The 17,444-nt window shown below is 39.2% G+C and overlaps 1 protein-coding gene across 1 annotated transcript in view; it reads right to left on the minus strand.

Annotated features, from left to right (window-relative positions):
* LOC113038893 (uncharacterized) overlaps positions 1–17,014 on the minus strand; it is a 24,585-nt gene extending 7,571 nt beyond the window's left edge. Inside the window, exons 1-4 of the mRNA XM_026196679.1 lie at positions 16,952–17,014; positions 15,959–16,341; positions 12,392–12,527; positions 12,149–12,290 (exon numbers count right to left, since the gene is read on the minus strand). Of these exons, the coding sequence (XP_026052464.1) occupies positions 12,149–12,290; positions 12,392–12,527; positions 15,959–16,329 (649 nt within the window). The 5' untranslated portion in view covers positions 16,330–16,341; positions 16,952–17,014. The remainder of the gene's footprint in view (positions 1–12,148; positions 12,291–12,391; positions 12,528–15,958; positions 16,342–16,951) is intronic.
* Positions 17,015–17,444: the final 430 nt, after the last annotated feature.

A 17,444-nucleotide genomic window follows, 5' to 3' on the forward strand; every position in this document is an offset into this window, starting at 1 on the left:
ATTATTTAAAACAAAAGCTGTGCTTGTTAACATTAGTTAATGCACTCTGAATTAGCATGAACTAACGATGAAAAACTGTATTTTCATTAACTAACATGAACAAAGATGAATAAATACAGTAATAAATGTATTGTTCATTGTTTGTTCATGTTAATTAATACATTAACTAACATTAACTAAAGGACTAGTATTCTAAAGTGTTACCACTTCATCTTTGTAAATAAGTAACGGTAGTGAAATTAAAGAGAGAAGCTTTAGCTCCATCATTAATCTAGACAGTCAAAGGGCTCACTCTGTATATTGTGCTCATAACACCATTTAGTTTATTATATAAATGGCAATATAAGTTAAAACGTAATAAGAATTAATTTAAACTCTGAGTTCTTATGAAGTCTCAGCCTTCACTGCTAACTACGCTAGCGATATTATTAATCGTCTGACACTGGTGGTTAATTAAGCTGTCAACATAAAGTTAAAAATGACCAAAAACATCGAGAAAGAACAGCTGAGTCTTACCTGTGAAAGATAACACCCCGAGATCTGTTTTTACTATCGTGTGACGGTTTGTAGGTGTCCAATCTGTCGATGAGTCAGATATGTTTTCTTCTGTCCTGATGTGAGAGTTATGACAGTTGCCCGCTCCAATATGGCGGCGACGTTGACGTGCGGTCGAGCGGCCAATGAGGCGTCTAGTTATTTATATGTCTATGGTGGGGACCACTAGAATCAGGGCTCTGAACCGGTTCAAGGAACAAAAACCCAACATGAACAAAATTTTGACAGAAACAAAACCAGAAACGGAAATTAAATCTAATTTTACAGTTCCGAAAAGTTCGAAAATTTGAAATCGCCATTAACCGGTTTAATAACATTTTATCGTTCCATTTAATCACACGCACCTGCAGAAAAAAGTTAATTTGGCAAAAGCTTGACAGCTTTGAATAAAGTCTTGCTTCTGTAGGCTATAACCAACCAGCGTTGACCATCATGCCGATGCCTTACGCGCGCCCATACAACATCAAAATAATTCATTATCAAAATAAAATACCGTATTTTCCGGACTATAAGTCACACTTTTTTTTCATAGTATGTCTGGCTCTGTGACTTTTAGTCAGGTGCGACTTATTTATCTAAATTAATTTGACATGAACCAAGAGAAATGAACTAAGAGAAATTAACCAAGAGAAAACATTACCGTCTACAGCCGCGAGAGGGCGCTCTATGCTGCTCAGTTCTCCTGTAGTCTACACTGAAGACATAGAGCGCTCTCTCACGGCTGGAGACGGTAATGTTTTCTATTGGTTCTTGGTTCTAAATAAATGCGACTTATAGTCCAGTGCGACTAATGTATGTTTTTTTTTCCCTCATTACGTATTTTTGGACTAATGCGACTTATACTCAGGGGTGACGTACAGTCCGAAAAATACGGTACGTGGAAACATTTGTTTAGTTTTGGAGTGACATTTTTTTATAGTAGAGAAACTAATAACTGTTTTTATAATGTTTGTAAACATTTTGCTTTAGACTACAGGCCTTTTAGCCTTCAGAAAGTATTAGGGCTAATAAAATGTGACGTGAGTCATGACTTGAGGCTTTTTTTTTCACTCTCAAAAAGCAATCTTACATTTAACACAACATTTTTAAATATCTTAAAAATACGTTGTCTTTATGGTGTTGATATTAGAGGTTGACCGATATATCGCTCGGCCGATATATCGGGCCGATATTTGTAATTTTTTAATATATCGGCTTCGGCCGATATCCGTGTTTTGTAGCGCCGATTTAAAGTCAGGCACGTCGGCGGGCAGCCCCGTGTTTATTGGTGCGGTGGAAAGTGCTGCTTGCTGCCACTGCATGTGAAGCACCCCAAGACAAAACTTTTTGAAGATTCAACAACTGCCCTGGGAGATAAAGGTAGTCAGAGAATTTCACTCTGTAAATGGGGTGGAGAAGTTGTCAGCTCTTACAAACACTGCAGCGTGACGTTACCAAAGTAAACTGTCTCTGACGTAACTACGCCCCGCTCACAGACAGCACCGCGCTCGGAGAGACAGCTGTCCTGGAGCTGCCCAGAACGGTGAATCACATTTGTTCGGAAGCATGGTTTGATGCAGACAATAACCAGTTTTCCATCCAACTCATTTGTATTTAGGGATGCCAATATTCAATAATTTCCATGCTCCATCGTCGTTTAAATTAACGATCAATTAACGCTGCAAAATGTGCCTGCAGCGGTATTATTAATATGTGCAAAAGCCACTTGGAAAAAAAGCTTTCTCATCTGAATTAAAGGGGTTTTAGTATTAATAAAAAGCTAGCAGGACTGTAAAATGAATATGTGATTATGATCATTTGATAAAATGAAAGAGCGCGCCATACGTTGGAGATCATGTTACTTTGTTGACTGTTTCCCATCAAGGAGACCGCTGAATGCGCATCTTATGGTTTCGTGGTGCTCGTTGTTGTATTTTAAAACGCAACTGCAATGTTTTCAAATGACACTATAGTAGTGGTGCAACGGATCATCATTGATCCGTGATCCGTTCAGATCAATATCTTCGGTTCGGCACAAACGTGACCCGCGGATTGATTTATGAAAAAAAAAAAAAAAGTTGCGGATGTTCAGTCCACACTCAGCGGTCATGGCGAGCAGAGGAACGTAGGAGCTTGAACGCCCCGCGCATTTTGGCTTCCCTGTCAGATACAATGATGAAAGAAAGAGGTTAGAGTGAAAAGATTGTGGGAGATCTTTATGAACAGGAGAATAAAAACATTTGAGGATGAACTATCCCGAGCATCCTCTGTTGCGCTCACGACAGACGGGTGTTTGCTGATCCAAAAAATGATCCGATCCATAAGAGGACGAGCGAGCGCGGGTTTGCCTAGATGAATTTGGAGGGTATTGCTCACGTCTCGTTCTGCACATATCCAAATGTTTCCATACTCGCAATGTATCTGAATGTTAAACTTATGTAAACTAGACGGAAAATATCCTCTTCACATGAGCAAAAACGTCCTTGGCATAACAGCAGAGTGGAGCGGTATACTACGGTAAAATTAAACTGACCAGTGTAACCTTTTATATGTTTGGTTGACTGTAATTTATTTGAATAATGAACAGACTGCGATGTAATTTTGAAATTAGAATGCACTTTAGATGTTCTGTCACTTATACCAAACACAAATGTTGCTGGTTGCTAGTGTGTTTGCAGCACTACTATTATTTATTTTTTATATATTTATTTTTTATATTTTTCAGTTTAATTGATTTTTATTTCTAAAACTGTATTTATTTAAATGTATATTTGTGTTTACATTTATGTTCCAACAAACTTGAAAAATTGATAAATGCTCTAAAACTTTTATATATGGAAGTAAAATAATGAAAAATGTCTTTGAAACAAAAAAGCATGCTGAATAGCACTAACTGAAAAATAATGCATTGCATTAACAGTACTTGCATTTTAATGCCTTGTATTTCCAGGGCTTGCATTTTTAGGTCCTGAAATTTAATATAGTTGTTTGTTTCAGCAGTGAATATTTCAATTGAAAATATTTCACACACCTTTTCATAATCAAAAAATCAATAATTCATATTCACGTTCCAGAATTCACTTCCAAAACATTCAATCGGTGTAAAAATACGATGTATAATATTCGACAGGCAAATTTCGGTCCATTTTATTTCATTTTCCAAATTCACTTCCACAAATTCAGTGGTTAAAATTGGTCAGATAATTGGCCCTTTCACATCCGGGAGCTGCAGGAATAGCAGTAGAGCACAGAGGCATGATCTCCATCTGCTGTCAGTCGCTCACCAGCAGGTGGTGCAAGCGGCTTCTGATGAAGACCAACGCAACAGGTGGATTAAGTAATACAGTCACAAAAACTGATCTGCAGAAATGGAGCAGGCGCTAAGCAGAAGTTTTGATTATCGGGGCATGTGGAAAAGCTGATTGTGTGAATGTGAATGTTTATTTCAACATCTTTGCCTTTACCATAGACTGTATAAAGGCTGTTACCTGTAGCCTAAGCAGCATTCTCTACCATAAAGGAGATTTGTTTGTTGGTAAGATGTGTTTGAAAGTTGTGCAATTGTGCACTGATGGTTTTAATCTCATTAATGAAGAATGTGGCAAAGCCATCAGCTGTTAGAGTTGACAAAGGAGGAAGGAAAATGTATTATAAGTGCATGTGAGAGTTAGAAAAACTGAAGGGTTTAAAGAAGGGCCGGCTTGGAAAACAAGGAGCAGACAGTGTCTAAACAAGATGTAAGAGTGGAGCAGAATCAGTAGCACTGTGGCCATCAAGAGATGCTAAATGTTTAGGGCAGTGGTTCTCAACCTTTTTTCAACTGGGCAAGTCTCTTGTGATACGCATATCATTTACATATTACATCACCAATATGTACGTCAACCAAATGTATAATATTATAGCCTAAATATTAGGATATCTAATCAATTCAATTTCAATTCATTAAAAAAATAATAAAAATAAATGAATAAATAAATAATCGAACAAATAAAAACCCAACCCAAAATAAAGCCCAGGCCTGGTCCTCTCTCGTGCTTCACTGTTGTCACTTCTCTTTTGTATCCTTTCGATCTGCTCTGTGGGACACGAGACCGGGGAGTGGAGCAGGTGTCGCTCATTTTCCCAGTCACTCCACCGGCCTCTCTGCCATATATATATATATATATATACACATACATACTCACCATTAATAAAACACCTGATGCTGTCGGGAGCTGACCAATTTTGTGAAATTCGATTTGAAATATTCACAGCTGAAACGAACAACTATGTTAAATTTCAGGACCTAGAAATGCAATCCTTGGAAATACAAGGCATTAAAATGCAAGTACTGTTAATGCAATGCATTATTTTTCAGTTAGTGCTATTCAGCATGCTTTTTTGTTTCAAAGACATTTGTCATTATTTTACTTCCATATTTATATAAATGATTGACATATGTAATTTAATACTTGGTCAGTTTATTAATTTCTTTGGTTAACTTTGGATACATTTTTTATTTTAATACCGTGCAGTGCACAAAATTAAGATTCGAGAGATGGTTCAAGTCAGTGCTCAATAAATGATGATAAGTTTAGAAATGTTGTGCATCCACTTATTATTAGTGCAACATTTTAGCATAAATGTAGGGGAAAACTTCAAGATATCGGCCCTAAAAATCGGCAGCACATATCGGCCATCGGCTGACCCTGACCTCTAAACATCGGCATCGGCTATAGAAAAACCATTATCGGTCGATCTCTAGTTGATATATCTTTTTTAGTAGCCTACATTTGTCCAAAATCTAGAAAAGATTATGCTTTATTGGCTGAGACCAAGCGCAGCTGGTTATTGGCTAATGTTAGATGTTTATTTTTTTTCTTTTCTTTTTGAAAGAAAAAACGCTGTACTTTATTATCATTATTAGGCAAAATATAGGCAAATAATATTGTTATAATATTTCTTCCACCTGAACTGGTTTCGGAATAGGGATGGGTACCGAAACCCGGTATTAAACTGGCCCCGGGGCTAAATTATGAAAGACCGTAGTATCAGTAAGATCTGACGGTATCGGTTCTGCTTTAGGTACTGGAGGAAAAAAAATAATGTACTATGTATTTTTGCTTAATAATGTTGTCGTGCACATTTAATCTCGCCAAACATTTCTAATGTGCGATCATATTAAGACGTTTGTCCATGAGATCTGCGTGAACTCGCGCGCCGCGGAGGCTGTCTGTGTGTCACACACACACACACGCCACAACGAGCGCACGCACATGCATTAACTGTACGTAAACTCCTGCTTAATAATAAAGAGTGACGATAGTGAAGAGATTTGCTTAATGTTATCGTGCACATTTTATCTTACCAAACATTTCTAATTTGCGATATTATTAAGACGTTAGTCTGTGAGATCTGCAAGAGCTCACATGCACGCCACGGAGGCTGTCTGTCAGTCACACACACACACACACACACAACAAGAACGAGTGCGGTACACGCATAACAGTACGAAAACTCCCGCTTAATAGAAAGAGTGACGATGGCGGAGAGAGCAAAACGTTCCAAAGTGTGGTTATACTTCACTAGAGTTAATGCTGCCAACCCTCGTTGTCATAAGTGCAAAACAATATTTGCTTGTAAGCATCTTTCAAAAGTGCATTATGTGTATCGACTGTCTAGCTAGCTCGTCTCTGGTTGTTAACCCATCTCAGGTATGCATGCTAAAATCATGTTGAATCAACGTTGTTCACGTCATTTAAAATAAATGTAAAAACTCCCTGGTTTGCTAACCTTACATAGAAATTCTGTTGATATCTTTTAGGAAAAATGAGAATGAAATCAATATATTTTCTACTTGTTTTTAAAATTCCAAATAAGGAAAAATCAGTATGGAAATGTAAACATTTATTTGGCTAACTTAAATGCACAGCACCTCAAGTTAGTTTACAAAATAGCCATTTGCCAAATTTTGCAACCTTTTTATTATATATATTAGTGTTGCACGGTGCACCGATACTTCAAAAGTATTGCGATTCTCGGAAATTAAAAATGTCACGATACCTAAATTTATTAGTATCGATACTTCAAAGAATGACTGCGTTCCAGATTTGTAAGAGAAGTATTTCATGTTGGTGTGTGCAACACACACTTCCAGTGCCTGCGTCTGTTTTTTCTCCTCACGCAAGCAAAAAAGCACTAGAGCGAGATGACTGCATTAGTGGCTTTACTAAACTGATTTGGCTCTACTAAAATGTGTGCATAATCGCATTAAATAGTTTAAATAAATTGTTCAGATTAACAAAGCACAAGCTTTTCTTACATAATTAACATTTAAATTGTTTGGTCATCATATATAATATTCACATTAATCAGGGATTAAACGTGGAGTTATGTTCTGTATGCTAAATATGAAAACGAGCGTATCTGCACAGCACATATAACTGCACTTCGTATCTGCTGATTGCTGATCGAGATTTAGATTCGAGGCTCACTGACCCTGTATCAGTTCATTAAACTCGTTCATGAATGAGAAGATCTCTCGATCCCATTCAGTGAAGGGCAGATTCGTTCGCTACATTCAACAAATCACATGCTCCGTCACATCTTGAGTAACTCTTTGACAGGATGAAACATTCACGAGCTGTTCACGAGCTGCACATGCGCTGCTAATAGCGCCGAGCTCACGCGCTGCTCTGTGGAGGGAGGAACTTCAGTGAACAAGAAATATGAGTCTAGTAGTAACTTATCTTCCGTGATGTCCCCGATGCGCGGGTCGGGGTGGGTAAAGAAATTTTACTTTATTTGCGGGCTGGGGCGGGCCAAATCATTTCATAAACGCGGGACCCGTGGGTTGGAAAAAAACCCGACCCGCGCATCACTAGGCTGCACGTGCAAGCACAAGTGATACTGTGGCTGCCGGTCCATGGCTGGTAGAAAAAGATGACACTCACTAAAGATGACGCTCATTAAAGCTCACTGGCTGAGTTTTCTCCTCTGAAAGAAAAGGTTGCACAACTGACAGAATAAGTAACAATATCTCAGATATTGCTGCTAAATTTTATTTGCTTTTTTGTTTTTACTTGAATGCCATTGCTTAAATTGATATTATTTATCTTTTGACATTTAATCTTCTGAGTTCAGAAACATTGCTTAATATAATCGCTGTTCATATTTTTTATTCAAAGTTCAGAATCAAGATAAATGTATTACTCTTATGTTTCTTATGATAACTGAGATAATGCTGCTAAATTTATTCTTTCTTTATCTTGAATGTCATTGCTCTTTTATTTTTTATATTTTGATATTTCATATTTTGTTCAAAGATTTAATATATCTGCTGTTCATATTTTCATTTATTAGTGTGTTATATGATTAGAGTGTTGTCACCGTTTTAAAATAAAGCACATCAATGATATTTGAGCGTATTTTCCCTTTTCAGGAAAAGTATCGAAAAAGTATCGAAATCGCAATTCTTGACTAGGTATCGGTATCGAAACAATAATTTTGGTATCGTGACAACACTAATATAAATATATATAATTTTTTTTTTTTTTTTTTAAGCGGCTGCTACTATGAACCAACCAACTCCTCCTAACACCTCTGGTCCAAGACAAGCACATTATTAATTTTACCTAAAAAAATAAAGAAATGTTAATTCTGTTCTCAACTTGTTCTTAAAAAAAAAACACACTCACACAGCACAAAGTACAGATGAGAATACCGTTAAAGTACCGGACCGTTAAGCAGTATCGGTAAGAGTAGTAATACCGTTAAAACCTTAACGATACCCATCCCTATTTCGGAACGGTACTAATATCAGAGGAACGCAGGAACAGAAACATTAAAATGTCGATTCTGCTCGGAGTGAACCGATTAATTTTATTTATTTTTTTCGTTTTCAAGCCCTGGCTAGAATATTTAAAATTCACCACTGAAAAGGTTAAGGCACTTTCTTTTTGACTATTGGAGCTTGGCAGCCCCTGATCACTGAATGGAAAAAAGTCTTCTGGGTTCTGCTGATGAAGGATATTCATCAGCAGAGCTTCCGGTTCCGGGTCGAGTACGCTGTGCGCGTTTGTGCTGCCGCTTCGTATCCTGGATTGTTTGTACTGTTTGTCTGGTTCGGATATTTTTTTTTCCTTTTTTCTCTTTTCATCGGAACTCTGTGATGTTTACTCCGTTTCTCTGACCTGGACTGTTGTCACCGCACTGACCACCTCTGCTGTCTGCAAAGCGTTGCGAACACTGTGCGCGTCTGTGCAGCTGTTTCACCCCTGGTTGGATTAATCCTTTTTCCACTGTTTAAACTCTGAACTGAACTGTTGATAAGTCTGCCGCCGGGCTGCTGCGAGCTTTCTTCCCTGTTACATCTCTACCACACTCGGCTCCTCAGATGGGTGAGTTAATCGCTCTCTCTATTGGTTGCGCCGTTTGTTTACTGCTTACTATCTGGGTGCGTCGCCTCCTATTTAGTTAGCTGTTTTGGTGTAGTGACGTTCAGGTTTGGCTAACGTGGTTTTGCTTGTGGTTGGGCTTTCACTTTCTCAGTATCAACATGCCTTGTGCAGAAACATTTTTTCTTTTTTCCTCTGCCTTATTATTTTTTTGTCTTACATCTGCGATGGATATTGAATATTCTACATCACAACTGAGGGCCTTTAACTGCCGCTCGCGTCTTGATTCGGTGACGTATGAATGCTGTCGGAGACTAGGGATTCTCCGTCGCCCAGGATACACACATCGTTCGCGGCGAACACTCTTGAGTTCCTATTGTTCAAAGCCTGACTCCCCTCCTTGCATCTGGACCAACAATAGACTATCTTCAATGCCAAAACAACTGTCTACCCAGCGTTCTCTGATCTGTCTCACTAATAGCGATCAGCAACATACACCTAATTTGAATCCTTCGCATCAACACTTTGCTCTTTTGAACTGTCGATCAATTTCGGACAAAGCCCCTTATCTCAGTAAAATGATCACTGACAATAACCTTGACATTTTTCTTCTCACTGAAACTTGGCAAGTTCCTGAAGATTTTTTACAGCTAAATCTACTTACGCCAGATGGATATAATTATCTGTCCAGACCGCGACCCCATGGTAAAGGGGGTGGTCTCGCTATCATCCATCGTGATAACCTCCGTATCAAGCAACTTGACTTTCACGACACCAATACATTTGAGTACATGGTTTTGAAGGCTGACTCTCTCATAATTATTTTGCTCTATAGACCTCCTAAGGTCCTGTATAACTTCTTTTCTGAACTCAGTGAACTGTTGACCCTTGTCTGCTCATTGTCATTTCCCATTCTACTGCTTGGTGATTTCAATATTCATGTTGATGCTGTTTGCTCTAACTCCAACCAGTTACTTTCTATTTTTGATTGTTTTAATCTAATTCAGCATGTTAATTTTCCTACTCATACCCGTGGTCATACCCTTGATTTGATTTGTACATCAATGGCCAATATCTCTTCCATCACCTCTACTGACACTGGTATTTCTGATCATAAATTTCTTGATTTTAGCTTCCGCCTGCCTATACATAAGAATTGTTCCACAACTGTCATATCTTACCGCAATCTCTAAGCTGTTGATACTGCATTATTTTGTACCTCCGTTTCCTCTTCTAATCTCTCTGATGTCTTTGATATCTCCTCACCCTCACTGATACTATCCAACTATAACTCCATAATCTCGGATATCTTAGATAAGCATGCTCCTGTCAAGACCAGAAGTGTCCCTTCCACACATTCGTCTCCTTGGTACACTCCTGAGCTCCGTATCTTAAAGGCCACTGGTAGACGGCTTGAGCGTTACTATAGGAAAACTGGCCTGACTGTTCACCATTTGGCATTCATCAAACATATCAAGATTTATAAATCGGCCCTGAGTTCGGCTCGTTCCAGTTTTGTATCTGCTATAATCAATAAATCAAGCAACAGGCCATAAGCATTATTCAACACAATAAATAAACTTACCAAACCTCCATCTCATGTTGCTCTAGCTTCTGATGAACTTTGCACTTCATTCTTGGCTCACATGCTCGAAAAGACTGATGCCGTAAACCAGTGCCTCTTTAATGATGCCAGTAACAGTAGTCATCTGCCGAATCAACCTTGTCAATCCCTGCCTTTTTTCGCTCTGTCTACTCCTTCTTCTGTCTCTGAGTTAATCTTGAAATCCAACCCTTCATCTTGTCATCTTGACCCTGCTCCTACTACTCTACTGAAACTTTGCCATTCAGTTATTTCTGCACCTATATCTCACTTCATCAATGCTTCTCTTACCTCTGCTTCATTTCCTCTGTCACTCAAAACTGCAGCTGTTACCCCTGTTCTCAAGAAACCCAACCTTGATCCCTCAGTTTTATCTAATTATCGTCCCATTTCAAATCTCCCCTTCATAGCTAAATTACTGGAAAGCACTGTTGCCTCCCAGCTCCAGTCTTTTCTAGTTGAAAATAATCTTTTTGATCCTTTTCAATCTGGTTTTCGCCCTATGCATAGTACTGAAACTGCACTAGTTAAGGTACTGAATGATCTGCTTCTCTCTGGTGATTCTGGTTCTCTGTCTATGCTTTTGCTGCTCGACCTCATCTCTGCCTTCGATACCGTCTCCCATCAACTACTCATTTCACGCCTTTCGGATGTGGGTATTTCTGGTGCTGCTCTTTCCTGGTTCTCCTCTTATCTCTCTGACAGACTGTTTTACATTTCACTTCAGAATTTTCGCTCACCCACTGTCCCCCTGAAGCAAGGTGTCCCTCAGGGATCCGTTCTTGGGCCATTATTATTTATAATCTATATAATCCCTCTTGGTCAGATCCTCTGCCGTCATGGTTTTAATTATCATTTCTACGCTGACGACATTCAATTATATACTACCTGTACATCAACTTTATCTTTATATCTAGCTCCATTTCCAAATTACAATACATTCAAAACTCTGCTGCCAGACTACTCACCCACACCAAGCGTTCTGCACATATTTCCCCAATTCTGCATGATCTTCACTGGCTTCCTGTGGCTTACCGTATTAAAATCAAAATTCTCCTTCTGGCTTTTAAGTCTCTGCATGGCCTTGCTCCCCCCTACCTCTGTAACCTGCTTCTCCCTTACACCCCAACTCGCTCTTTACGATCCGCTGATTCCAGCCTCCTCGTTGTCCCTCGGCATCGCCTTGCTTCAATGGGGGGCAGATCATTCAGTGTTGTTGCACCCAAAATGTGGAACTCTCTCCCCCATCACTCCGTTTTGTTAACACTATCTCTGAATTCAAATCCATGCTCAAAACACACCTATTTTCTGAATGTTATAGGTCTTAGTGTGTTTATTTTTTTTTTTTCTCTCTCTCTGCTGGTTGCTGCCCCATCTACACAATTCTCACTTACTGTACTTGCACTCTAATTTGCCTATTGTTGTTCTGTCTGCTCTCTATGTCAATTGCCTTTATTGTTGTTTGTTTATTGTAACGTGTCCTTGAGCTCTGGAAAGGCGCTATATAAATAAAACTTATTATTATTATTACTTAGCTTTGGAACAACACCAAGGTATCATTTCCTCATGTTAAAATGATTAATAACTCCATAAGCTACTTGTTTATGTCTACGTGAGTAACATTAGCGAGTCTTACTCTTCAGTGTGTCTGCAGTTTGCTGGTCAGCAGTGTCTGTGTAAATGACAAGGGGAGCTCTCATCACAGACTCGGGGCCTTTATCTGCTCTGAAATTCAGAGTCAGCTCTGTAGGAATGATCAGCTCAGACTGCTGCCCACCCTGCCGTGAGAGAAAAGACACTTCTCATTACCAGCAGAAAGCACACAGAACTCAGAATCAGATAAAATAATGAAATGCATCTCAATGAGATCACCACTCACCGGTTTGAACAGACGTCCTCCGTATGGATACGTTCCCTGTATTTTCATCATCTTGTCTGGTTTACTCCATTTCTCTATTTGTGCATGTGTGGGTGTCCCTGAAGTGTTTGTAGAATGACAAAGCACTGATAAAAATCTGGAAGACAAATTATTAAACCATGTCAAAATTGAGATAGCTATGAGTTTTGTTTTGGGTCAACCAGACCTAAAACAGGGCTTCCCAAAAACAAAGCTTAATTACTGTATTTTCCGGACTATAAGTCGCACTTTTTTTCATAGTTTGGCTGGTCCTGCGACTTATTTACCAAAATTAATTTGACATGAACCAAGAGAAAACATTACCGTCTACAGCCGCGAGAGGGTGTCTTCAGTGTAGACTACAGGAGCACTGAGCATCATAGAGCGCCCTCTTGCGGCTGGAGACGGTAATGTTTTCTCTTGGTTCTTGGTTCTAAATAAATGTGACATATGCCGCGTTTTCACCGAAATTACCCGGAACATTTGTACCAGGAACCTTTTTCCCCCCAGACGTGTTGTTTTCTGTGTTTCCACCATGGTATAAAGTACCAGGAAGATTAGGCAAATAGACTGGTGACGTAGGTCTGTGCACGTTTATCATTAACAAAGTACGCTGATTTTGGACGTGCATCCTTGGTAGTTCAGACTTTGTGCATTCGACTCTGGAGTGTGATGTCCAAGACGACGCAAATCCGGTAATTCTGCAAACAGAAGCGTACTTGATGACATCAGTCAACGGACCTTGGCTACTGCAACTTTCCTCTCTGTATATTTACAATGAAATGAAATAGGACATCAAATACCACTGCCTCCTTTCGTTTTCATTTAAACATAATAACAACTGCAGAAATGTACTTAGTTCAGGGATATGTGTAACGTTATATACAGCCATTACAATTAAATGAAATATTACATTGACTTGCCTTTTTCATTTTCATTTTAACATATATATACATTTAATACAGACCAAAGAAAACCTGTTAAATTTCCCCGCAGCTGAATTATATTTTGTGTTTAACCACTAAAGACACATCAGAGCCAGCGGCACATATCAGAAGGTCTATCCCAGGAGAGGCTGCTCTCTGCGGATACATGATCACTGAGCTCCCGCTGATCGAGTGGAGCTCACCGTCTCTGAGATCGGCCAAACACATTTTAAATAGGCGCTGTCTTTATAAATAAACCACAGATTTGAGTTTTAAACAACTACATTCCCGCCTGAAATACTTTTAAAATTACATTTCATGACACAATAACAGTAATATTTTGAAAACGATCCTAATAAATGTTGGTTGAACTCAACCAATGCTGCGTGAACTCAACCCATCAGGATGTTTAGCGCCCAAGTCCCGCCCCCGAAAGTTCCTGCAGTGGAAACACACCGAGTACCAGCCGAAAGTCCCTAGTTCCTGGGTAAAGTTCCTGCGGTGGAAACACGGCATTATAGTCCAGTGCATGGAACAATGTATGGCACAGAATGTGTTAGAGATATGAAATTTGTCATTGGGAGAGACAGGGCGGGATATGAGTGACATCTGAGTCATTATAGCAGTCGAGGAAGAGAAAAAATGTGCAAATCATTGGAAAATTAATTAAAATTATGATTCTGTGTAAAGAAATATCAAGTAAACACGTATAAAGATATCATTCAACCTGCAGACTTTTGGAGTAAAAAGCCTAATGGACGCTGTGACGCTTGCACGTGACTTCCTGTCTGAGGTTTGTCAACAACCAGAGGCAGCACACAATTTGGTGGAGGCAGTTACCTCATAATTCTCCATGTAGGAGAAACCCTGCATATATATATTCACACACACACACACACACACACACACACAAGTCAATTAGAGCTATAGCAGAAATGAAGGGCATGGAGAAATCAGGAGTCTGGAGACCACCAGCAACATCAGCAGCCAGCAATGACCTGGTAGGGATGGGCGATATATCTAAAGATATGATCATGCGTATATAGTCAGTAACCGCTAAATCACCATCACCTGCTTCAAATGGAGCGGCATTTAATAGACAGAGCCATAGATCACGGACAAGCTACGCAATATCACGTTCATTATCGAAGGCGATTCATATGCAATATAATTTTCTATTATGTGAAACTCAACAATCTTGTTCTGCACATTCGAGCTATACTCTTTGGTTTTACTCCTTGTGATGGATGATAAAGGGAATTTGGCTTTTGTGTTCCTCATATATATAATCCTGTGGAACAGCAAGTCATGGCTGGGCTATTTCATGCTCTTAGTCACCTATGGAAGTACAATAATGACTTATGTCTTTGAAACAAAAAAACTAACTGAAAAATAATGCATTGCATTAACAGTACTTGCATTTTAATGCCTTGTATTTCCAGGGCTCGCATGAATGTTAGGTCCTGAAATTTAATATAGTTGTTCATTTAAGCTGTGAATATTTCAATAAAAAATATTTCACACACCTTTTCATAATCAAAAAATCAATAATTCATATTCACGTTCCAGAATTCACTTCCAAAACATTCAATCGGTGTAAAAATACGATGTATAATATTCGACAGGCAAATTTCGGTCCATTTTATTTCACTTTCCAAATTCGCTTCCACAAATTCAGTGGTTAAAATTGGTCAGATAATTGGCCCTTTCACATCCGGGAGCTGCAGGAATAGCAGTAGAGCACAGAGGCATGATCTCCATCTGCTGTCAGTCGCTCACCAGCAGGTGGTGCAAGCGGCTTCTGATGAAGACCAACGCAACATGGATTAAGTAACACAGTTACAGAAACTGATCAGCAAAAATGGAGCAGGCGCTAAGGAGAAGTTTTGATTATCGGGGCATGTGGAAAAGCTGATTGTGCGTATGTTTAATTCAACATCTTTGCTGTTACCAAGTAAGCAGCATTCAAAGGAGATTATAATGGTGTTTTACCCAAGGCTTTATTTATGACATAAGTGCGTCGCATTGTATTGCCTCCCTATGAACACATACTGCTATTAAATTTAGCCATTTAATTTAATGTAGTGATTGTTTTTATTACTATATTTTAATGTTTCTGTTGTCAGACAACGGAATGAATATTATAATGACTGAAACGCGGTCCATTAAGACTACATAACCAGCTCTCAAACATGAATCTGCACTCATGAAATCAAATACACATACGGTAAAGTCAGTGGTTGTGCTGGGACTGATGGGGTGGGTGGAGTTTGCACTGAAGTGGATTGGGGGAAAATTTGTGCATGCATGCCATGCGCCTGTCTGTCAATGGGAGGAAGCCACGCCCTATTTTGGAGTTCCCACTAGGTTTTGGAGATCCCCAGGCTGCAATTATACCCTTCTCCAATATCTGGTATGGATATTATCCATTTTTAAATGGTAGGCCATTCAGATTCAGTGTTAATTACTGCTGAAGTTTGATGGGTCAAGTTTAGTTACAGTGCATCCCGAACGTTTTACAGAGCTTCACTTTTTCCACATTTTGTTATATTATACAGCCTCATTCCAAAATGAATTAAATGGATTATTTTCATCAGAAGTGTCACTGAAGTGTCTTGTTTACCTCTTCTCCAGGCAGACACGAGCAGCTGGGCTCGGCCTGGGCTCTAGGGGGCGCTCATGGGTGACCCTCGGCTCCAGGGGCCGCTCATGGGTGACACACTGGACCTCGGCGCTGCTGACAGGCGTGGTGTGGGACTCGCTCAGCAGCAGCATCCTCATGTCCTGCAGGTCCCCGGGCCCCGCTGGAGGCCCCTCTGACTCGTCACACAAGCTCTCCTCCAGCTGTGGAAGGCCCGAGCTCTCCGTCTCGGTCGCCTGCGCATCGATGTGGCTCTGAATAATGTGCTGTAAGTACTCGACCTCCGTCATCTCCACCAGACTGAGCGGCTCAGACACACACACATCTGCTGCGTGCAGACTCTTACAGGCCATCGAGAGCTCGTCCTGAAACACATCAGACCAGACTTCAGATCTATCCTGCTGAACTCAATATCAAACATCTGTGACATAGTACAAGAAGCTGTTGACTGCATGCTCATCTTTAATGGATAACGTACCTTACTCTGTAAAGTAGACATCAACAAAATACACACATGAATATGACATAAGCTAAAACTTAAATACCATAATTACTGCAGTAAAACTATGGGAACATGGGATTTTTAGCCACTGTATATATATATATAAAAAAAATCAATTCTCCAAAAATCACAACAGAACATAAAACAAAAAGACAAATACTTTCTCTTCCTGATTTGCTATATTTTACAGAAGCAATAATTAATAATAGTAAACAAATATAGCCTTTTTCTTAACATCAAATGAGAAATGTATAACATTATTTTTAGCCATAATACTTTGGCTTGTTAGTGTAAGTCAGCGGCCTCAACTCCCGCGTTTCCCGCCTCACAGCCGGAACATAACGACTGAGTCTATCACTGCCGTTAATAAGAGTAATAATGAGAGAAACTGTGTCTCCAGAACACGAGACAACCGTAGATCTTCACATCAACAGCGAGGTACTGAGTTAAAAGGGTAGTGTTTGAAGTCTTACCTGACACACACCTGCCCTGAAACTGAACACGACAGACGTTCGTGCGCTGCTTGCGTCGTTAGTGACGTCACACCCCTTCTTCATTACACTTTTCGTTTATTTTTTTATTTTTATTTTATTTATTTTTATTATATATATATGTATGTATGTATGTATGTATGTATATATATATACTTATGTTAAATGCAAAAAATACATTTAAATATTTAGATTTATTTTGAAGAAAAAAATCTGCACTGTTATAAAGTGTCATGAAAATAAGTATAAAATGTAATGCTTTGTTTCTGAGACAGAAAGAATAGGGAGAAATGAGTGGGAAAGAGGATATGGAAATATTGCGAAATAATCAGAGATCCACGCAGAAGGGAGGAGATCCTACATGATGCTTAAAATACTTTAAAAAAGAGCTTAAAATATTTTACAGGAGAGTTGAGTTTTGCAGTAGGGGAGATATAATCATCATTCAACAACTGTTTTAGCAGTTTTGAATGGA

The sequence above is a fragment of the Carassius auratus genome, chromosome 21, assembly GCF_003368295.1.
Source record: "Carassius auratus strain Wakin chromosome 21, ASM336829v1, whole genome shotgun sequence".
NCBI lineage: Eukaryota > Metazoa > Chordata > Actinopteri > Cypriniformes > Cyprinidae > Carassius > Carassius auratus.